The 22,232-nt window shown below is 53.2% G+C and overlaps 2 protein-coding genes and 1 non-coding gene across 9 annotated transcripts; 2 read left to right on the forward strand and 1 right to left on the reverse strand.

Annotated features, from left to right (window-relative positions):
* Positions 1-164: 164 nt before the first annotated feature.
* Positions 165-3,103, forward strand: Rps16 (ribosomal protein S16). The gene is given in 5 exon segments (NM_001169146.1): positions 165-284; positions 424-525; positions 2,325-2,421; positions 2,511-2,558; positions 2,652-3,103. Coding segments are annotated over 5 exon segments (441 nt in total). The 5' UTR covers positions 165-236; the 3' UTR covers positions 2,798-3,103.
* Positions 973-1,098, forward strand: LOC120100461 (small nucleolar RNA SNORA40). The gene has a single exon (XR_015656024.1). It is a non-coding gene; the product is annotated as a small nucleolar RNA SNORA40 (small nucleolar RNA).
* A 5,850-nt stretch (positions 3,104-8,953) lies between the features above and the next one.
* Plekhg2 (pleckstrin homology and RhoGEF domain containing G2) lies at positions 8,954-21,922 on the reverse strand. Of its 7 annotated transcripts, none has more exon segments than NM_001134972.2 (19): positions 8,954-10,620; positions 10,933-11,833; positions 11,952-12,128; positions 13,263-13,279; positions 13,435-13,473; positions 13,553-13,600; positions 13,694-13,795; positions 13,887-13,920; positions 14,264-14,350; positions 14,437-14,529; positions 16,819-17,019; positions 17,163-17,300; positions 17,474-17,624; positions 17,866-17,912; positions 18,011-18,077; positions 19,434-19,534; positions 19,613-19,869; positions 20,466-20,596; positions 21,213-21,922. In NM_001134972.2, coding segments are annotated over 18 exon segments (4,038 nt in total). In that variant the 5' UTR covers positions 20,575-20,596; positions 21,213-21,922; the 3' UTR covers positions 8,954-9,151.
* Positions 21,923-22,232: the final 310 nt, after the last annotated feature.

The raw sequence follows: 22,232 nt of genomic DNA on the forward strand, positions 1-22,232 counted from the left end.
CAGTCCCACACAGCTCTTCCCCTCCCCATCGAAGGCCACCCCCTCCCTTGCTTGAGGGCGTTCCCGCCGCATTTCATACGTCCTGACTTCAACGTTAGCCGTAAAGCTCGCTTCTGTCGTGACTCAACGCTCTGTGCGCCTGCGCAGACCCTGGAAAATCGGTCGGGGTGGCCCCAAGCTTTCCTTTTCCGGTGGCGGCGCGGCGCGGTGAGGAGCTCGTGTTCATACTTGTAGCTATGCCGTCCAAGGGTCCGCTGCAGTCCGTTCAAGTCTTCGGACGCAAGGTGTGCCAGAGACGGGATGAAAAAAGACCGGTGGGGTGGAGTGGGAAGGCCCGGGCTGGGACACCTCAGGAACGGGGCCCCACCTGAGAATTAGGATCCCGAACTCACTCGGCCCCGCCATCTCCCTCGCCTTTCGCAGAAAACAGCCACAGCTGTGGCCCACTGCAAACGAGGAAATGGGCTCATCAAGGTGAATGGACGTCCCCTGGAGATGATCGAGCCGCGCACGCTGCAGTACAAGGTGTTGGGGTCGGGGACGGGCGTCTGGGTGGCGGAGAGACGGAAGGAAAGGCCCCGGGACTATTAGAAGCAGAGGTGGGGAAGGGAGAATGGCTTGCCTAGCGGTAGATCTAGACCTGGACTTGGGAATGGTGAAGTCCGAGCAGGTAACATAAATGGAAATGTGGACTATTGAAGATTCTGTAATCTTCAGTGTCTCGAAGCTCGCCAGATTCGAGGAGCCGATGGCCAAGGGAATAGCACAGTGTATCTGACCTGATTGACGATTTCTGTTCTAGAAGTACAAGTTTACAGACTCATGTGTATGATAACCTAGCTCCTTGGATAATAGCATACTACTAGTTACAAGTCTAACGTGCAGTTTGGGTCACCATGGAGCTACAGTGTGAAACACTGCAAAGTAATAAAAGGTACAAACAGTAGGAGCCCTCTGAAATTTAACATTGATAGCACTTGTATGGGTTTTTGTTGAACCAGTGGACAAAGACTTAACAATAGGTGCAAGAACAAATCCTCTTTTGCAACCCAGAACTCATTGTTGTATGAGTTTTTGGTACATGTAAGAAGGAATATCACGGGGTTGGGGATTTAGCTCAGTGGTAGAGCGCTTACCTAGGAAGCGCAAGGCCCTGGGTTTGGTCCCCAGCTCCGGAAAAAAAAGAACCAAAAAAAAAAAAAAAAGTCTGGAAGTCGCCCGTTAGGAGGATAATTTCCAGAGTTTAATAATGCCACTAGGAGGGTTGGGGATTTAGCTCAGTGGTAGAGCCCTTGCCTAGCAAGCGCAAGGCCCTGGGTTTGGTCCCCAGCTCTGAAAAAAAAAATAATGCCACTAGGAGCCTCCTGCTTAGCTCTAATCCAAGTCAGGCAAAAGGACATAGTTGGGGGCTGGAGAGATGGCTCAGTGGTTAAGAGCACTGACTGCTCTTCCAGAGGTCCTGAGTTCAATTCCCAGCACCCACATGGTTTCTCACAACCATCTGTAATGAGATCTGGTGCCCTCTTCTGGTGTGTCTGAAGACAACTACAGTGTACTTATAATAAATCTATTTTTTTTTTTAAAAAAGGACATAGTTGGGCTGTCTGTGAAGTTTTTCGATTCTGTACAAGACCCTTACTGGTGTCATTCAGGCAGTCACTAGACTTGCTCTCCCTTGGGTCCACTCTGTAAAATGGGGACTTTTTTTGTTCTAGTGGGTTATGTGAGAACAAATCTGAAAGACTGGCTTAAATTCTATTACTTTCAAAGGGTAAGAACCTTTGCAGAGTGAAAATTACCAGATTTATTTTGTATTCCATATACCAAAGATATTTTGTATAACAAAATAGGTATTTTGTTTTTTGGTATCAGTTTATTTGATTTGTGTGAATACCCTGTGTTGTGAATTGCCCTAATGGTCCTGATGGTTCCAGGCCTGGCACTCAATGGAGCCTCTGGATAGATTGGTCCTAGACGCTGGACATAATTTGATCCAAAGTAATCTGGACTAGGATGTGTGCTAATGAAGGCTCAGGGGAGGATGGAGTTGGCTGCTGTGAGAACAGTGGACTGACTTCCTTTTTGGGGCACTTCATAATTTCCTGTCACTCCATAATCACAGCTCCCGAGGTGTCTGGGGTTCTCTTCTGGTCTCCATGGACACATACATGGAAATCAGAAGGGTACAGGGATCCTAGGATAGGTTGCCTCCTTGATTCTGGTGATGGTGGGAACCACACAAGGGGAGATAAGGAATTCCCACAGAGGGTGGTTAAGCCAGGCTATGACTTAACTCCTTAACCTGTTGGTTTCCATTTCTCTAGTTACTGGAGCCTGTTCTGCTTCTGGGCAAGGAGAGATTTGCTGGTGTGGATATCCGGGTCCGTGTGAAGGGTGGTGGTCATGTGGCCCAAATTTATGGTGAGTCTGAGGATCTGGGTGTGAGCGTGAGACAGCTCCTGAAGCAAGGCTGGGTCTTCACAAAACTTTTTGGTCATTGTGTCTTGCAGCTATCCGGCAGTCTATCTCAAAAGCTCTGGTGGCTTATTACCAAAAATGTGAGTAAGAGCTGGTCCATCATGATCATGGTGGTTGGGCTATGCGTGGGAATCAAGGCTTGGGCACTTAAATCTTGTCTTATTTCTCTCTAGATGTGGATGAAGCCTCTAAGAAGGAGATCAAAGATATCCTCATCCAGTACGATCGGACCCTGCTTGTAGCTGACCCCCGTCGCTGCGAATCCAAGAAGTTTGGCGGTCCCGGTGCCCGTGCCCGGTACCAGAAATCCTACCGATAAGCCAGTCTCAAGGATCAGGGTTTACCTTTGTAATAAACATCCTGGGACTTTATATTTCTGTATTGTTGTCTCTCTTTGTAGTGTTTGGTTAGACAATGCAAGAGATACCTTTAATAAGTGGCTGTGGGGACTGGAGTGATGGCTGCCTTCCCACAGCATTTGAGCTCTGACCTGGTTTCTCTCCCCCCAGCTATCCTGGAACTCACTGTATAGACCAGGCTGGCCTTAAACCCAAGAGCTGTGCCTGCTTCTGCTTCACCAGTGCTACGATTAAAGAGGTGTGGACTACCACATTCAGCGACTTAACATTTATTTATTTATTTTGTATTTTTTCGGAGCTGGGGACCGAACCCAGGGCCTTGCGCTTCCTAGGCAAGCGCTCTACCACTGAGCTAAATCCCCAACCCCAGGCATGTAGTTAAGTATATGGATGTGTGTAAATGCATGTGGACGACAGGGCCTCCTTGGATGTTCAAGTGCTGCCCAACTTACTCTTTATTAAGGTTTATGTTACGAGTTTTTGTAGGTTTATATGTGCACTATATACCCAGTTCTCGGCAGAGGCCAGAAGAGGGTGTTGCATCCCTGGAATTGGATTTACAGATTGGTAGGAGTCACCATTTAGATGCTGAACCCAAGTTCTCTAGGAGAGCAGCCAGCCAGTACCTGTTAAACTTGGGAGCAAGACCTTGGAACCATCTCTACTAGCCCCAAGATTCTTAAGACCACGAGGGAGGCAGAAGGGCAGGTAGAATGAGCTCTCTTACTGGATTTGGGTAGTGAGCTGCAGGGATCTGCCTGTCCCCACCTCTCTTGCACAGGGACTACAAGTGTGTGCAACCGTGCCCAGCGTTAATTCATTCTCTTTTGAGACAGGTTTCTGCTGCTCTGGCTGTCCTGGAACTCCAGAACAAGCTGGCCTCAAAGTCAAATATCCACATCCATCTGCCCACCAAGGGCTGGGATTGAAGGTGTCATTGGGCTTGCTCCAACTCCAAGGCTGCTTTTCTCTCGTGTGCGTGCGCGCACATGTTCCCTCTTTTTGGACATTGCTTTCTGCACCCTCCTTGGGGTGTTCGCACCCTGTGTGATTCTCCCCAGAGCCTATAACTATGACAAGTGGGTGGTGATAGGACTGTTCCCAATTTTCCTAACCCTAACCCTGGTCCTCACGCTTCCCAAAGCAAGCACTTTGCCAATCAAGCTTTCACCCTATCCCCTTTTGGTTTTGAGCAATCTGGTTATGTTCTGCTGGGCCAGAGCAATCCTATGTCCCCACCTCCATAGCCAGGACTAGTGTGTGCAACTATCAGCACACTACCACACTATGACACACCATCATAGCAGACTACAGAGTCCTTTCTTTGCCTACTTTGTTTTGCCTGGGAGCAAACCTGGGGCTTTGTACAAGCAAAATGTCCCTCCTTTCTGCACTTCACTGAGCCTTGCTGTCTTTGCTCATCTTGAACTCCAGGGCTCAGGAATGCCTCCGCCTCCCAAATGCTGGGGCTCGAGTTGTGCCATGCCTAACCCTGCTGAACACAAGAGTGGAGGAACTGTGAGGCCCGTAGTCTTCAGTACAAAGAAAGTGGAAGTTTTAAAATGTCAGGCATAGTATGGATATCTGATAGCCTGGAAGCCACCCAAGTTTAAGGGTCCTCCCGCCTGTAGGCCGTAGGCTGGGCAGACTGCATCTGCTCTTCTGAATCTTCAGATGCAGATTTAGGTACGGAGGGAGTGTAGAGCCCAACCTCAGAGCAGGACCCCTTATGCTCAGTGTAAGGAGCCCATGGAGCCTGTCTTTAACTTAGGTGGGCTCAAGTGCTCACCTTCTTACAGGAGCCACTCGATGGGTCTGCTGTGGGGCACGCGCCTTTCTTTTTTTGAAGGGTCATGTTGAGGTGTTGGTCTTCGATGCTGGTTTCTTTGCATTACCCTAGGTGTCCTTGAGTTCGATCTGAAGACCAGGCTGTCCTTGAACTCTGAGGTGGCCTGTCTCTTCCTGGGATTAAAGGTGTGTACCATCACCACCTGGCACAGGTCTGTATTCTTAGCACTTGCAAAGGGAAGGTAGGAAAATGGGAAGTCGAAAGTCATCCTTGGTTGTGGAGGTGAGTTCAAATTCGGCCTGACTTACTTGCTGTTTTCAAAAATAATTCAGGCTGGAGCAACGGCTCAGTGGTTAAGAGCACTGACTGCTCTTCCAGAGGTCCTGAGTTCAATTCCCAGTAACCACATGGTGGCTCACAACTGCAATGGGATCCAATGCCCTCTTCTGGTGTGTCTGAAGACAGTGTACTCACATGCAAAAGTAAATATTCAGGGGCTGGAGAGATGGTTCATAGGTTAAAGCACTGGCTGTTCTTCCAGAGGATCCCGATTTAATTCCTAGCACCCACATGGCAGCTCACAACTGGCTAGAACTTCAGTTCCAGGGGATCTGACGCCCTCACACAAACATACATGCAGGTCAAACACCAGTGCACATTAAGTTAAAAGCATTAGAACCAGTACTTGGGAATCGCTGTGGCTGTCAGTCCTGTTTATGTGTCTTCGTAGAATGCCAGGCAATGGCTCACTCAGGCACACAGTATAGGCTGGAAGTAGAGCTGAGCCACAACAGAGGGTGGAAAGGCCCAGTTCCCTGATGCTGTGAGCGTGTGGGTGCATGCATGCGTGCTCAGAGGCTATCTATGCTTTGCAGCCCTATTTGGGGAGTGTAAGGTCAGAGCATTCAGCTTTCAGCATTCAGCCTACAGAGTAGCTGGCCCAGTTCAGAGGATAAGGTGGGTTTCTTGGGGGTAGTGCAAGTCAGGATCTGCTGGTGGATTGTTAAATCTTCATACACCTCTGAGACGTGATCCAGGGACCTTGGTAACCAGAACCCAAAAAGCTGTTACTGGTAGCATTGGCAATTGAGTGGCCAGCAGTCAGTGAGTGGCTGACCCGACATGCTCATGGTGGCCTTGGGAAGGGGAGTTGAGGGTAAAGTTCACACAATAAGGAGATTTACTGCTGAAGACCACACACAGCCACTGTCCTCAGCTCACATACATTTAGTTTTTTTGTTGAGTTCATTATATAGTCTGGGCTGACCGAGAACTAGCTATGTAGACCAGGCTAGCCCCCCGATTCTCAGAGATTCTGCTTGCCTCTGCCTCTAAAGTGCTGGGATTAAAGATGTGTCTACCACATTGGACCCAACAGATAGGCCATTCCCATAGGTAAGAACTGCTCCATGAACAGCAGTGACGTCTGGCAGAACAATGGAGTGGGGTTTGCTGACTAGCAAGTAGTATTACCCGACATGCTCATGGTGGCCTTGGGAAGGGGAGGTGGGGTGTCCCTGAGAAAACTTTCTTAGTGCAGCTTAAGGGAATGAGAACTGGGGAAGAGTACCCCTCCCCCTTTAAGTCAGGGTCTCTCTACATTGCCCTGGCGTCCTGGAGCTCCTTCTGTAGACCAGGCTCCCCTCTAACAGAGATCTGTCTGCCTCTGCCTGCAAAGTGCTGGGACTAAAGGCATGCGCCATCACACCTGGCTTGGTTTCCTTCTTTAAGGGCTTTTGCTGTGTTGCCAAGGCTGCCCTCAGGGATCCTCCTGCCTCAGCTTCTGGAGCAGCTGGGACCCCAGGCAACAGGCACATTACCACTATCCTCCACTAACCTCCTTTTTGACTACCGCTGTATGCAGGCTGATGGGTGGGCAAACGCCCTCCTGGCCCTGGTAATCTGGGACTCGTAATCATATACAGATAGGAGCTGGGGTGGGGTAAGGACTGGAACTCATCACGAAGAGGCGGGGCCGAGGCTAGCCTGGAACCTATGGTTTTCCCAGAGCACAGCTGGAACACATCTGGAGAGGGGAATTGCTTTTTTTCCTCTTGCCAGGCTCTGAAGCAGACAGCCCTTTCTCCCTCCCTGCCTCCTTTGAATGCCGGGAATTCCGGCGCCGCTGGGAGCCTGGGCCGGGCTGGGAACTTTCCTACAGCTGGGGGCGGCTGGGAATGTGCAACTCTGCAGAGGGGGCAGGGCCAGCCTCAGTCCTGACCTTGAGGGAAGCCTCTAGTCACTGTGGATATGTGAGGGGGGGAGCCCCCAGATACAGTCCAGGCCCTGTGGGCACAATGGCATTCAGTAAGAAGCCTGCTCCTTGGGCTGGTTGACTCACAAGCTCCCTCTTGTAGCGCTGGTGGCTCTGGGCCACTGGGGCTGAGAGAATTTGTCCCTTTCCTAGCCCTGAGACTAGGTAAGGTGCTTCTTTGTGTCTCTGCCTCCTCTTCCTATTTTTTTGGGTTGAGAAAGGGAGGAGTTGGAGAGATGTTTGTGGTTAAAAGGGCCCTCACAGAGGACCCAAGATCAGTTTCCAGCATCCATGCTGGTTGGCTCCTAACTACCCACCCATTTAAGTCCAGCTTCAGAGGGATCTGACTCCCTCTTTGTAGACTCAGGGTCATTTGTATGCACAGACATACACAATTCAAACAAACCAACCAAACCCACCAATAATGAAAAGCTGGGGAGAGATGAGGTGGGGTTAGAGCACTCGCCTAGCAAGCCCATGGCCCTAAATTCAATGCCCAGCACTGCAAACAACACAAAAGCCATCCTTATTGTTTAAGGGAGGTGACCGGCCAAGCTCTTGAAAGAACATGGCCCCAGTTTGGTTGTCAGTGCAAGGCAAAACTTAAGTGGAACCTTCATTAACCTCTTAGGGATGCTGAGGGCCAAAACAGAATGAGCTCACATGTAGTGTCAACCCTTAAGCCAGAAGCTAGTTTGTAATAAAGCACAGCCTCTGGCTGCTAGCCAATGGCTAACAATCAGATTCCTGCGTTCTGTAGGTCAGGACTGGGCCTTGTGTGTGTTTGTGTGCGATTAGACTAACTCCCTGGTGAGTCATGGGTTAAGATGTCCCTGAGAAATGACAGGATGCTAAGCTCATTCTGAGAAGTGGTCACTTTAAAGACAGGAAAGCCAGAGTTCTTTGAGGAATGTCACATGCCAAATAGAAAGGGGACTTGAATTTACAGCTGTGACACGGGAATGTCTCAGAATTCTTGGGAGGATCAGAGACAGAAGGAGCTGGCATTCTGTCACCAAACAAATTGCTTAAATTATGCTGCCCTGCAGACCACTGCTGGGAGGGGGCAGGATTAAACATAAAATCCCTTTTGTCTCTACTACAAACTTGAATTATTCCGTGGGAGGCAAGAGCATCCCAAATGAGGAGGGATGTGGGGTGTGTGGGGGGAGGCTGGACACAATCAGAATATTCATGGGAAAAGGGGGCTTGGGTGTTCCCAGGAAAACCAAATGAGGAACAGAGCTGCCATAACCCCATTTTAATCTGCCCTGGTGTCAGCATGGGAAGATCCTGAGGTTTCATGGTACCTGGAAGAACCCAATCAAGGAGAGGCGGCCAGGGGCAGGGGTTGATGATTAGAGGTGGCAGCAGTAACAAGAGATTAAAATGGGTGGGTGGGTGGACAGATGGAAGGATGTGTGGGCAAACAGTGGGTGGAGATAAAGATGTAGATATTGGATATACTTAAATGGAAGAGGAGAATATGAACCAGGTGGGATGGAAGGATACAATTGGATGAAGGATGGAGGGATGGATGGATGAGTACAGGACAGAGGTTGGTGTGTAAGACACTTGATGGGAAATGGACAGAGATGAATACTGAATGGATTGTAGAGGTTCCTCATTTCAGCTTCCCAAGAGGCTGGGGCTGGTGGTGCGCCCCACCATGTATACTGAGCTTTTTTGGATAGGTTATCACAGTCCTAAATGCCTCAAAACCACAAATCAGGTTCCAACAGTTTCTAACGGTCCCCAAGGAGCTTGAGGTTCCCCATTTTCTTTTTTTTTTTGAGACATGGTGTCATGTGACACAGGCTGGCTTTGAACTTGCTATGTAGCCAAGGGCAGCCACAAACATCTGATCTGACCTTCACAGAGTAGAGGTATGCATTATCATACCCAGTTTTAGGTAAGTGCTGGGAATTGAACCTAGGACTTTGTGCATGCTAAGCAAGCGCTCTACCAACTGAACTACGGCAAATGTTCTTAGAGCTTCGACATTCTGGCCTACATCAGCCCTTCCCATTCATGGTGTCTTCACCCACTCATGGGGGCAGAGAAGGACCTCAAGAAAGTCAAAACCACAGCATTTTATAAAATTAACAAAATAACCACGCCCTCAGGAGGGCCATCTGTGGGCAGATTCCTGGAGCTAGAAAGCTACAGCCATTTCTGGACCCATGTCCAGACTCTGGATGTCATAGGGATGGGTGGCACCTGGTGAATGTTCTTGAAGCCAGTGTCCAGGCTTACATATGAAAAGTAGTATCAGGAGCCTTCTGGGCCCTGGGAAGGCCCGAAGGCTCCTGGGTGGGGGGCTGCCAAGAGAGCAGGGTGGTTTAGCCGGACCTGAGCTCTAGCTGGTCGTAGCCTCCCACCACCTCCTACCTGAATGCTCACTGTGGTGGCATAGCTGAGCCTCCTAGCTGGAGGAGCTGGGGGCTGGGGCTGAGGTGGGGGTGAAGGTGCCCGTGATGTGGGGGCAGAGGAGGACCAGTGACCCTGGGAGGCTGCCATGCCCTCTCCCCCAGGGCCCTGGCGCCGAGCCAAGCTCTGGCTGATGTACGAAGCTGCCAGGTACCTTGAGAGGGCAGCTGCGCTGGGTCCCAGGAGCTGGCGAGTGGACAGCGAGGGGCTATGTGGCGGGGTCAAGTCCAGAGACTCTGAAGTGGCAACCCGAGAGACTAAACCCCTTGGTTTGGGTAGCTCCATGGTCGTCTGGACCGGGGAAGTTATTAGGCCTTGAAGATCTTGAGGGCATCCTTGTTCAGGGCAAGGCACGGCAGCTGTTGAAACATGGCCATCTGTGGTGTTCTGTTGGCCTGATGAAGGTAAGAGTCTGGGAGCTGGGGTGTCTGTGAGGCTGGGCTCTGGACCCAGAAACTCTGGAGCTTCCTCCTGTGTGGGGAAAGACGGGGGCACTTTGGCCCTGACGTCTGTAAGGCCTTGAGGCTGGGACATGGGGATGACCGTTGGCGTCTGAACGTCTTGGGGCAGAGATGGTAGAGGGTCGCATGGGACGCAGCAGTCTGGATGACCTTGCTGTGCGGGCAGAGGTAAGGCACCAGCACCCTCCATGTCTGGGAGGTCAGGTGACAATGGCAGCGGAGTGGCTGGGATCTGATGATGGTCAGGGCTGCTTGTGCACGCTGGCAGAGGGCTGACAGCTTGGCCATCAACAGCAGTGGGGCCCTGATCGACGCCGACATCTCTTTGCTCGGCTCCTGGAGCACTGTTTGGGCTTCGGCTGTCTTCATGACCTTCTTGCCTGGGCAATGCCGCAGTGGTTGGCATCTGAAAGTCTGCCGGACACTCTTGGCCAGGAAGGGAAGTGGTGGTGGACTGAACCTGGATCTCCACATAGTTTCTATGCTCAGTTGAAGGAGCCGCAGCTGGAACTTGCAGCTGACCTGTATCAGGCAAGGTTGAGGCAGTTGGGAGCTGAACATCTGGAGGATCTTGCTTGGGCAAAAGGGATGCAGATGGAACCTGGAGGCTCTGGAAGTTGCTTTGCCCAGGCAAAGGGACAGGAGGTGGAATGCAGTTATTACTCAGATGGCCTTGCTTGGGCAAATCTGAAACAGTCAGACTCTGGCCACTCAGGTCATCTCCTTGTGTACACAAAGGTGTGGCAGCTTGAACCAGAGCAGCAGGGCCCAGAGGGACAGACTCCTGGGCACAGTTCAGTGGGAAGGCCAGCTCACATACAAGCACATGTCCAAATGCAGGCAGGGCTCCTGTACAAAGAAAAAAAAGGTCAAGAGCTAAGGACGTAGTAGAGCCCCTGCCTAGAATCCCCCAGTGAGGGGCTGGGGGCGTGGCTCAGTGGTAGAGCCCCTGCCTAGAATCCCCCAGTGAGGGCTGGGGGCGTGGCTCAGTGGTAGAATCTCTGCCTAGAATCCCCCAGTGAGGGGCTCTGGGCGTGGCTCAGTGGTAGAGCCCTTGTCTAGAATCCCCCAGTGATGGGCTGGGGGCGTGTCTCAGTGGTAGAGCCCCTGCCTAGAATGTGATAGTGGCCCTAGTACCATAAGAGGAAAAAAGTTTGTCACCTGGTTCAGCCTCTTCCTGGGGTGGGCAAGGGCATGGCTGGGGTTGGGCCAGGACTCGAGGTCTGCGGCGGGGTGCATTGGTGGATGCCCTAGTCTCAGCTCGCTGCATCTGCTGGATCCGCTCGCTGTAGAGCCGAGCCAACTCTCGCACCCGTGACGCTGACCGCTCTGAATGTGGCATTCTTGTCTTCCCACTGGTGCTGCCTCCACTAAGATCAGAGTCCTCCAGGATCAGCAGAGGTTCTGGGAAGCCAGGCCGGGCCAGCTGCCCCTGCTCCAGTGCTTGCCAGGCACTCCGGATTTCTGAACAGGAGCGGTATTCCAGTTCTTCCGGGAATCCTTGGACTGGGGTGCCATCCTGGGTCTGCACAGCTGGGAAGGACACGCCTTCTGTGTCTTCCTCCTGCCCGGCTCTGCTTTCTGAGGGTGGCTCACTCAGTCTTCCCAGGTTGCTCCCAGTCAACAGTTCCCTCCTGGTGGCTTGAGACTGGGCTGCCTCCTGCAGGGGTCCAGGGAGCCAGGAGCCACAGGGGAAGGACGGGGTGTTGGCCAAGCTGGGAATGTCAGGCACACTGGACATGGGTGAAAGACAGGGCACCTCAAAAACACCAGGGATATCAGAGAGACTTGGAAGGCAGGGAGCCTCGGGAATTTCTGGAAGGTCGGGCATGTCACTGGGAATCTTAGGAAGGCTGGGAATGCAGGGAACTTCAGCTGCACTGGAACCTTCCAGCCCCTCTAAGACATGGAGCGGGGAAGGCTCCCGTTCATCTTTCTCCAGCTCTTCATCCTCCTCCTCTTCTGAAGACTCTCGGCTGGGCAGAGCTTGGAACGGGAGGGTTTCACTTTCAACGGGCACCCTGGAGTCTCTGGGGAACTTGGGAATGTCGTGGGTGGCTGGCTGTAGTGGGTACACAAAGAAAAGCCAAGAAATCAGGGAGACGGGGTGGGCTGACCGGACGGTGGTCTCTGCCTGCCCAAGTGCTTCAAATAGAATTGTGATGGTGATTTCATCTCACCCCCGAGTCCCTGAGGCCTCTCTGGTTCAGCAGTTCTAGAATTTCCTCAGTTATGGACGTCCCCGATGGGTCCAATGTGGGGGGCCCAGCATCCTCCAGGTCTTCAGGGGGACCAGGAGCAGTTACTGGTGGCTGCAACTCAGATGGGGGATGGAGTTCACCTTCACTGCCAGCATGCTGTAAGGAGGAAAGGCATAGAAAGCAAGGGCCAGGAGTGCCCTGTGCCCCAAGTTCCAAGCCCCTCCTCTTGCACATTGGGGAAGTCAAAGATGACCCCTCCACCTCCTCACCCCCTTTTTTTGGGGGGGAACAGGGTCTTATGTAGCCTAGGTTGGTCTGGAACTTTTTTTTTCTTTTCTTTTTTTCGGAGCTGGGGACCGAACCCAGGGCCTTGCGCTTGCTAAGCAAGTGCTCTACCACTGAGCCAAATCCCCAAACCCGGTCTGGAACTTCTAATCCTCTTACCTTCTTACCAAGGCAGTCTAGTTTCTCCCTCCCACCCCCTGCATCCCTCCTCCAGTTATGTTGCTGGGGTTGGAACTCAGGGACCGGATATTCTACCTCTGAGTGTTATTCTGCCCCCCTCAAACTGCCCTCCTCCCCTTTTCAGAGACAGGGTCTTACTATAGAGCCTGAGCTGGCCTAGAACTCAGTATGTAGACCAGGCTAGCCCCAAACTCACAGAGATCTCCTCGCCTTTGCCTCCCAACTAGGATTTGAGACCTGTGGTACCACGCCATATCTGACCTGCTAGTCCTTTGGTTTTTTTATTTACTTTCCACTTGTTTGGTTTTTAGAGACAGGGTTTCTCTGTGTAGCCCTGGCCTTCCTGGAACTCACTCTGTAGACCAGGCTGGCCTCTTACTCGCAGAGCTCTGCCTTCCCCTTTTCTATCTTGAGCCAGAGAACTTGCCTGTGCAGCTTCAAACTTGATCCTCTTGTTCCAGTTTCCAATGTAGTGGGAACTGCAGCCATCTGCCAGGACACCTGGCTCAAGGCCTTCTCCCTCCCCCCTCCCCTTTTGAGAGTCTCATATAGTCAAGCTCGCCTGTAGTCAAGGATAACTTTGACCTCCAAGTCCTCCTGCCTCTGCCTCCCACCTGCTGGGCTTTCCGGCTTGTGCCAGCACATCTAGGTTTATGTGCTGCCAAGGGCTCACCCCAGAGTTCTGTGCAGACTGAACAAGCACAGACACACTCTGCTATGTCCCCAAGCCTTTAACCCATGCTTATTTTGAGCCAGGGGTGTAGAATTTCCTTCTCCATCAGAGCTAAGGATTTAGGTACCCAGACCCTGGCGGGCATTTCTTACCTTGACTTGAGGCTTATCTGGGGATGGAGAAGTAAAGAGGAGACAAGAACAAGACACAGGAGTAAATTATTCCCGGTAACCCATCAGCTGCCCCCTTCTTCCCTTCCCACCCTTCCCAGACATCCCTAGAGAGAGACCAGGACAGACTGACAGACACAGACCAGTTACTAACCGTTCTGGGGAAGGATGACATAAGGGTCCTTTGGTGACTCTAGGGGGAAGGAAAAAGGATTATCAGGAGGCCAGGCTCCCTGGCATCCCTGGGACCCCTTTGAGGAGTGGGCACTCACCAGACTGCCTGCGGCCACGGCGACTGCCAGAAAGTCTTGGAGATGGAGCTGTGGGAGAGATGGTCAGAATTCAGTGTGAGCCCAGCCCTTCAGCCTTGGGAGACGTTCTGGGAACCTGAACCCACATTCTATTTCAACTACCTGGGTTCCTTCTGCTGGGGGTAAAACTTCGAGCATCTCGAGGTCGGGGAGAGTCCAGAGGGGATGTTGGGGGTTCTGGGATGTGTTTGCTTTTTGGGGCACCTGTGGCGAGAGTTGGGGGGACTGTCTACTTTCTTGGAAGCATCTCCTCTTTTGGCATAGGACCACAGCCAGCCTAGGCCCCTGGACTCACAGTGCAGGCTGTTTTCCAAGAGAACTTGCTTTGCCTGAAAGACAGGGAGATGGAGAGGTGTTGGAGGGATAGGACTGGGAGGGCAGATCCCGAGAACCAACCATTCCCAGGAACAAACGGCTGCTTCTGGTGCCTGGCTGATGACCGTCAGTCCTCTCTACAGCCCTACGGTGGAGTGTCACTGTCCCCCCAGGTGAGGAAACCGAAGGCTGGTGATCCTGTTGCCCAAGATCACAAAGCAAGAACGTGCTGTATTCTCAAGCCAGAAAGCAGAACTCCGCAGGCTTAGCCATTAGGTAGCACGAGGGTCCTACTCAGGGGTCTGCCGTGGAGACTGGGCTCCAGCTCTCAAGGTTGCTTGTTAGACAGGCCCATACCTTGGCAGGGATGGAAGCCGGGTGGTTCTCGAAGAAGAGGCGCTGGAGACAGTGGATCCACAACCGCTTCTCTTCTTGGTTCTTGGCCTGGGGGTGAGGTAGGTGGAGGTGAGGGAATCTGGGCTCTGAGCTGGAGTGGGAATGGGTGTCAGCCCAGCCCAACCTTTGCATACCTGAAACAGGTGTCTGTGCTTGGGGATGGTCAGGTCTGACACCTTAAATCCTAGGGGATCTCGAGGAGTCTCGCTTACACTCAGGTTACAACACTGAGGAGAGCAGAGAGGGTGGGATGCTGAGGGCACCCTGGTACCAGACACACTTCAGAAAATTCAGGGTTCCCATCTGCTACGAAGAAGCTCCCCACAGGCTGTTTTGCCTCTTAACCCGTCGGGCTGGGCTCTGTTCACTCCCTCACCAGATTCCTCCCTACACTCTTGAATATATACTCCCTCCTCTTCCTGACCCCCATGAAGAAACTTTCCACACCCCTCTGGGCTTTTCTTGAATTTTTAAATGATTTCCAATTCTACCCTTAAGATATTCCTGATTAAACATTTCTGTGAACAATTGCAATTTCTTGTTTTTTTTCTTTTTTTTTTTTAGTACACTGTTCAGACACCCCAGAAGGCACCAGATTTCAGATGGTTGTGAGCCACCATATGGTTGCTGGGAATTGAACTCAGGACCGCTGGAAGAGCAGTCAGTGCTCTTAACCACTGAGCCATCTCTCCAGCCCCTTATTTTCGTTTTTTGAGGTATGTTTTTTTTGTGTAGCCCTGGCTGTCCTAAAACAAGCTAGGCAGGCCAGTCTGGCCTCTAACTCACAGAGATCCACCTCTCTCGAGTGCTGGGATTAAAGATGTGCACCATTACCACCAAGCCCCTACATTTTCAAAAAGTCTGAGTCTTACTATGTAGCCCAGGGTGGCCTCAAAGTACTAGTTCTCTGCTCTTAGTTTTTCCAAGGCTAGGGTTACAGGCATGGGTCACTCATGCCTGGTTTCCCCCACCCCCTTTTATTACTGAACTGGGATCCTGAGCTTGAGTAGACCATGGTGACCATGAACTCCCAATCCTGTTGTCTTTACTGGGATTACAGGCATGCACTGTCACAACTGGTTTATTCTGGGTTGGGGACAGAATATGGGGTTCTATTCATGTGAGGCAAGCACTCTAACCATTGAACCACCTTGCTAGCCCATGCTTCCTGTTTTTTTAATTCACACACACACACACACACACACACACACACACACACACACACACACACACAAAATGCTGGCAAATATGATGGCACACACCCGTAGTCCTAGCACTTGGGAATCTAAGGCAGGAGAATTAAAGCAAGTTTGAAGTCAACATGGCCCATGTAGCAAGTTCCAGGCAGCTAGGCTTATAAAGAGGGCTGCAGGGAGGGCTTAGTCAGGGCAGAAGCACTTGTGTGCCTCCTGAAGTCTTGAGTTTGGTCCCCAGTTTCCACAAGGGGTAGGACAGAACTGAACCGTGAGAGCTTTCCCCACCACCCCTTCCTCACACACACACAAATAAAATAAATTGTGGGCCATGGCCACTTGGTTCAGTCTGCCCTTCACTCTGGAGGGTGGACTTACTGCTTTTACTTTTTTTTTTTTTTTTTCTTTTTTTTCGGAGCTGGGGACTGAACCCAGGGCCTGGCGTTTGCTAGGCAAGCGCTCTACCACTGAGCTAAATCCCCAACCCCACTGCTTTTGCTTTTTACACTCTACAAGTCCTTGCAGAGGTCTCTGTGTGCCAGAGGCCATGCACAGCTGTATAATGAGACCATGTCTCAAAAATAAACAAATCAGGGGGACAGGCTATGTGCATGTGACTCCATGTGCCCTTGGTAGCCAGAGGCTTTGGACCCCTCTAGCTGGAGTTCAGTGGTCTTGAGCAGCCTGATACACGACGATCAAATCCAGATCCTCTGTAAGAGCTCTCTCTCTCTAGCCCTCACACTTTTATTTTTATATATACTTGTGTACGGGGTAATAGACACATCACCACGGTGCCAGGGGAGGTCAGAGAACAAGTCCGTGGCATCTTTCTGCATTGGGCCCTGTAGTCACACTGTTGCCTTTTTGGTTTGGTTGTTTTGAGACAAGGTCAGGCTCACTCTGTAGTCCTAGCTACCCTACAACACAGAGATCAGCGTGTCCCTCCTGAGATAGGATCTCATGATGTAACCTATGCTGACCTTGAGCCTTCCTGTCGGTCTTACTGGCCTTAGGCTTCTGCTTCAGGTCCCCTCTCCCCTGACCTCCAACACTTGGTCTTCAGGTGTGAGCTACATCATCTAGCCTTTCCTGTTTCTCATCAAGCTGCCAGAGAATGGTCTTGAACCTCTGGAGCCCAGGCTAGCCTTGAACTTTTGATCCTCTTGTCTCAGCATTCCCAGTAACTGGAATCAAAGGTCAAATGCCACTGGGCCCAGCTAAGCTAAATATGGTCCTTGGAAGCCAGTCTGTCCCCTTTGGGTATTCAGGTGAAGACATGTTGGTTACGACTGTCTGACCCAGACCCCACCCCATACTCACAAAGATGTGACCCTTGTAGGTGTATTCAGGCCCCCGACGCTTGGCTACCAGCAGCATCCGGGAGAACAGGAAGAGCAGGCGCTCGCCCCCACGAAGCCTTGGGCCTCCCCCGCCTCCCCCACGGAAGGTGCCTTCCAGGACCAGCTCTCCAAAGGCACTGAGCTCCGGGCCAGTCCAGCCACCCAGCCGCCGCTGCACTTCCTGCTGGGACCACACCGGGCACGAAGACAGGCCCGGGTTGGTGGCACATATACAGAAGCCAAAAGAGAGGTGTTAGTGACACTGAGCAATGTCCCCCTGGCTCAGTCCCCAGTTCAGGCGGCCCCGTCCACCCCGGGGGGCACCTGCAGGCGTGCTGCGTGCTCTTGCTTGCGCTTCATATCATTGATGTACCAGGCCACTGCGGTCATGGACACGATGGCTTCCTCCACCATCTCTCGCCCTCCGGTGTCTGGGCCTTCTGCCCAGTGCTTGCCCAGTTCCTGCCAGTCACCCAGCGGGGCAGACAGGATGGAGGAGAAAAAGATTAGAGTGAGACGGGAGGCAGAGCAACATGAGGGGAAGGGCAGACCACAGAGAGTCAGGGTCCCAGGGGTGGCTGTTAGACCCAACCAGGCCCCCTCTCCACAAGCCAGGCCTCCAGGGCACAGCTGACCTGCAGCAGGAGATGGTACTTCAGGATGCGCTGAACAGGCTTCAGCAAGAAGCTCTGCAGAGGCAGGGAGTGACGGAGCTGGGCCTGACGCTCCTGCAGCCACACAGTGGCTGGCGGGGACAGTGACAGCTCTCGGAGCAGGGCCAGGGAGCTGGGGGCACAGCACAGATCAGTGGTGGCTGGTGCTCCAGCAGGCAGGGCTGGGAGCAGGTGGCCAGGTTTGGGGATGATCAGATCAGGGCATTAAAAGGAGATGAGTGACTAACAAGATCTAGAAGGGGCTGCCCCTGGGCATGGGGTTGTGGGGAGGGGGTAGTGGGTGGAGGATAGTGGCTTGGCCCATTGGCTCATGGGAATACCCTGGGGTCAAGCAGGGACTTTCTCTGCCTCACCTCGGGTAGTTCATGCAGTACAATGTGTAGATGTCAAAATCTTCGCTCTGTGGGGGTACTTGAGTCAGATTCCCATGGCCCCCATGAATCCCAGCCCAGCAATTCCCTGGCCTCGAGCTGTCCTCAGAGGCTGGTTCATACTCACCCTTTGCACGAAGCACTCGGCGATGCCCCCTGCACTGCTGCAGCCCTCCAAGTCCTCCAGGAGCTCACTGTGGGGGAGGGGGGGATAAAGAACTTGCCTGCCTCCTTGTCCCACGACAAGACTCCAGAGAGCGACAGACAGGTAGGAAGCAGCCTCAGCCCACTGTCTTTGCCCGGATTCGTATTATTCAACCTGCTAACCCCGTCGTGGCTGGCATGCCATGACCTAGGGAGTGACACCACAGGCCTGGGACGGGGGGGGGGGGGGGGGTGTTGGTGATGCCCGGCATCTTAGACATCTTAGACTATGTTGTAAGCCAGGGAGTGGTGGCACTATCTTGTAACCTCAGCTACTTGGGAGGCAAGCAAGTGGGATGGAGGGTTCAATACCAGTGTGGGCTACTGAGTGAGATTCTAGTCTTACAACAACAACAACAACAACAACGGAAGAGAGAAACTGAAGACACAGCTCTGGATGCTGAGGCAGGAAGATCTCAATTTCTTTTTTTTTTTTTTTCCGGAGCTGGGGACCGAACCCAGGGCCTTGCGCTTGCTAGGTAAGCGCTCTACCACTGAGCTAAATCCCCAGCCCCTTAAAGACACCTTTTCTTTCTTTTTTTTTTTTTTTTTTTTTTTTTTGGTTCTTTTTTTCGGAGCTGGGGACCGAACCCAGGGCCTTGCGCTTCCTAGGCAAGTGTTCTACCACTGAGCTAAATCCCCAACCCAAGATCTCAATTTCGAGGCCAGCTTGAACCACACCAGGAGACCGTAGGTGTGGTCGTGCATGCGGGTAATTCTAGCACTTGGGAGGGAAATAAAGGCAGGGGACTGAGTCAATGTCGTCTTCAGCAACCTAGCAAGTTCCAAGCCGGCCTAGTTCTATGAGGCCCTGTTTACCTCAAATAATAATACAAATCACAAAAGCTTCTTTTTTGCGGGGCAGTGGTGGCGCACACTTTTGATCCCGGCGCACAGGAGGCAGAGGCAGGCAGATCTCTGAGTTCGAGGCCAGCCAGGGCTACATAGAGAAACCATGTCTTGAAACCCCCATTCCCCGTGAAAAAAGATTCTCTTGGGATTGTGAGAGGCTACACTTGGGCCCTAGTGGCTTCTTCACTAGGGCAAGCAACCAACTAGGTTTGTTCAGAGCTGAGGGTGTCCTAGGCCCATGAAACTGCTGTGGTAAATCTGGGACTGGATGCTCAGACCCCACAGGACTCAAGGTCTGAGAACCTAACATGGTTCCTGTAAGTTCTATCCTTCTTCCCATCTTGAGTCCTCACTGTCCCCATCATGCCCAATATTACACCTCACATGCCAGCCTACACAAGGCTACTAAGAGGCACTCAGGCTAGTGTTAGGACACAGTCCCTCCCCTGGCATAGCAGCCACAGTCCCCTGGCAGTGCCCACCCTGCCCCTTACCTGCTAAACTCATAGATGTCCTCGATGTTTGCAAACAGAGTGCCCACCTGCTCCACGTTCAGCCCTAGGGCCCTGCCATCCATCAGAGGGCCCAGGTAATCCTATGGGAATGACAGGGGTTACAGAGGCCAAGGGCCTGGCCTGGGTTGCCACTGTCTTCAGGTGCCTGCCCACCTCACCTCCACGATGCTTCGAAGGTCCCGGACATATGCCCGCTCTGTCTCCACAATCTCCCTGGCCACTCGTTCCAGCATGGACAGTTTCACTGACCCCTGGATCCCCACTGGCGACAGGTGCAGGCGTATGGGGGGCTCTGGCAGGGGCTCTGGCTTGGAGGCTGAGCAAGCTGGAGATGGGTCCCCCTCAGAGCCCACGGTGCTCAAAGAGGTGGAGCTGCCAGAGCCCCTTGGAGAAGCCATGTTGGGGGCTGCGGGAGCTGCTGAGGTAGGGAGCAAGTGGTTAGGGTTTCCCAGACACAGTCTTATGGATCCCATAGTCACCCCCACTTGGCTACCAGTTCCCACAGGTCTCTGCTCTACTATAATTTGTCCAGTCTGATCCTGTACCTATCAGGGTACTTTCCTCTCTGGGGCTTAGATCTCCACTGCTTTTTCACCTCCTTCATCAACCACACAGCTATCACTATGAATCTGTCCAACTGACCTTGTCACTCCCATAAGCACAGGACCTTTACGTTCAAGTCCAAACTCCTCAGATCCACACAGCCCCATCTAATCCCCTCACCTAGTTCCCTTTCCACACCTCTCTAACAGCCCCCACCCCTTCACACTCAACTTTGTCCAATTATTTAAAGGTGCAGCAGTGGGCCTTTGCACATACTGTTCCCTGCATGCAGAATTCTTCTTTGTGTCCAACTCCTTTTTCCTGACTTCTCAGCTTAGTAGTCTCCTCCGTGGTGACAGGGCTGGGCTTTCTTGGCCATGCTCAGCACTAGGTGAGCCACAGAGGGATGCTCATTGTCCTGAGGGAAGGGACAAATGCCCACAGGCTCCACCTGTCTGGGCCGCTCACCTGTTGGAGTATCACTCACAGCTGCGCAGTCGCAAACTTCACCTTGGTGACCACACCCGAGCCTAAGGCTGGGTTTGGACAGGCTGAGTCCCCGGGCTCCCTCTGGCATGGCTGAGGGGCACAACTCGGACCTACAAAGAGACCCACTTCTTGGGAACTAGACTTCACTGGTCTCCAGGCCGCTCCAACTCACAGATAGATTATTGGAAGTTGATCTAAATCCTAAGGGGGGGCTCCAAGAAGATACAAAGTGACAGAAAGAAGGGGCTGAGAAGACAAGCTAAAGATGGGAAAAGGTTGAGACAAAGAACGAAGACAGCAAAAGTGCCTGACTCTGCAAGTCCCATCTGTCTGGGCACCCCCCCTTCCCAAGGCTCAGGGATCCTGGGAACTCTCAGGCTCGGGCTGAAGCCGAGGGCGAGGGGCAGGGCTGGGAAAAACCGTGGGCGGGAGAGGCCGCGGGGTCCCAGGGGAGGGCGGAGGCTGGGGGACCGGATGCCAGGGTCCTACAGACGGTTCCTTACCCCGCCCAGGACGGCGCGCTGGGGCGCTGGCCCCGAGTCCTCCACCCAGCTCCAGCCAGTCCCTCGGCGCCCCAACCGCGGTCCCCACTGTTGGATCCTTCCCTGTGCAGTTGCAGCCCCTAACTCCAGCCGGCGCCTCCACTACCCCCCGCCGGCACGCCCCCTCATTGTTCCGCTTCGGCGCCGCCCCCTCCCCCAGCCCCGGGCCCCTCGCTCCCCTCACCTCCGGGGGAGCCACGGGCCTTGAGGTCGGGAGTCCCGCGCGTCTGCACGGTAACGCGCGGTCCCGGGGGAGGCTCACAACCCAGGCTTAAGGTCGTGAACTTGGGGTTCTTGGACTCCAGAATCCGGGGAGAGTTGGGATCCGGAGTCCGAAGTCTTGGTGTTCTAATTAGAAGATGCTGCAACCCTCTACTCGAGTCTCAGAACAGGGCGCTGGGGACCCAAATTCCTCAGTCTTCTAGGTAGGGCTGTGTGTTGTCGGGGGGCACCGGGACTCCAGAGTTTCCAGAACCCGAGGGGCTGGGATGAAGTCACCTCCGGGAGGGACCGCAAGGACTGGCTAACTCTCGGTCTCCTGGAGGTGATGGATGTTGCAGCCCTAAGTCGAGGCGCGAGATCCTGTCCCCAAGTGGCTCCAGGAGGGGGTCTCGGACTCAGAGTTGGGACCCCATGGCAGGGATGCACGGCCACAAATCCTACGGTCTTCGAAGCCGGGCGCGGGACCGGCCTCCAGCCTCGGGGCTGACTTCCCGAGCCCCCGCCTCCTCCAGAAGGGGGCGCTGGGCATCAGGTCCCGGACTCTGCACGGGAGCCAGGACTTGCGGGTCTCTTAAGACGCGGGACAGAGGTCCCGGACGCCTGGGTCCGACACTATGGACGCCTCGGGCTCCCGAATGAGTGTCCTGGGGCTCTGGGGGCGGCGCCGTATCTGGGGCGGGGAGAGTCGGGTCCCAGATGTGGGGTGGGGGGCGGCCGCCGCTGCGGCTCACATCCTGTTCCCGCCCGCTGGGGGGAGGGGCTGCCTTCCGGCACGCCCTCCCGCAAAGGCTTTAAAAAAAATCCTCGCCCCCTACTCGGAATAATCGCAAACTGCGGGCGGGCCCAACAGCAAGTCACCGCCCACATTCCAAGAGTCTAGCGCCCCGAGGACTTTTTACCTTTTACAGCAAGGCCCAAGAGGCGTGAGAATCTGGAATAATCTCACTCTCTCGTTCTTATTGGTCGGTCGGCGGGCTTTATA

This window comes from Rattus norvegicus, chromosome 1 (genome assembly GCF_021556685.1).
Source record: "Rattus norvegicus strain SHRSP/BbbUtx chromosome 1, alternate assembly SHRSP_T2T, whole genome shotgun sequence".
NCBI classification, from domain to species: domain Eukaryota; kingdom Metazoa; phylum Chordata; class Mammalia; order Rodentia; family Muridae; genus Rattus; species Rattus norvegicus.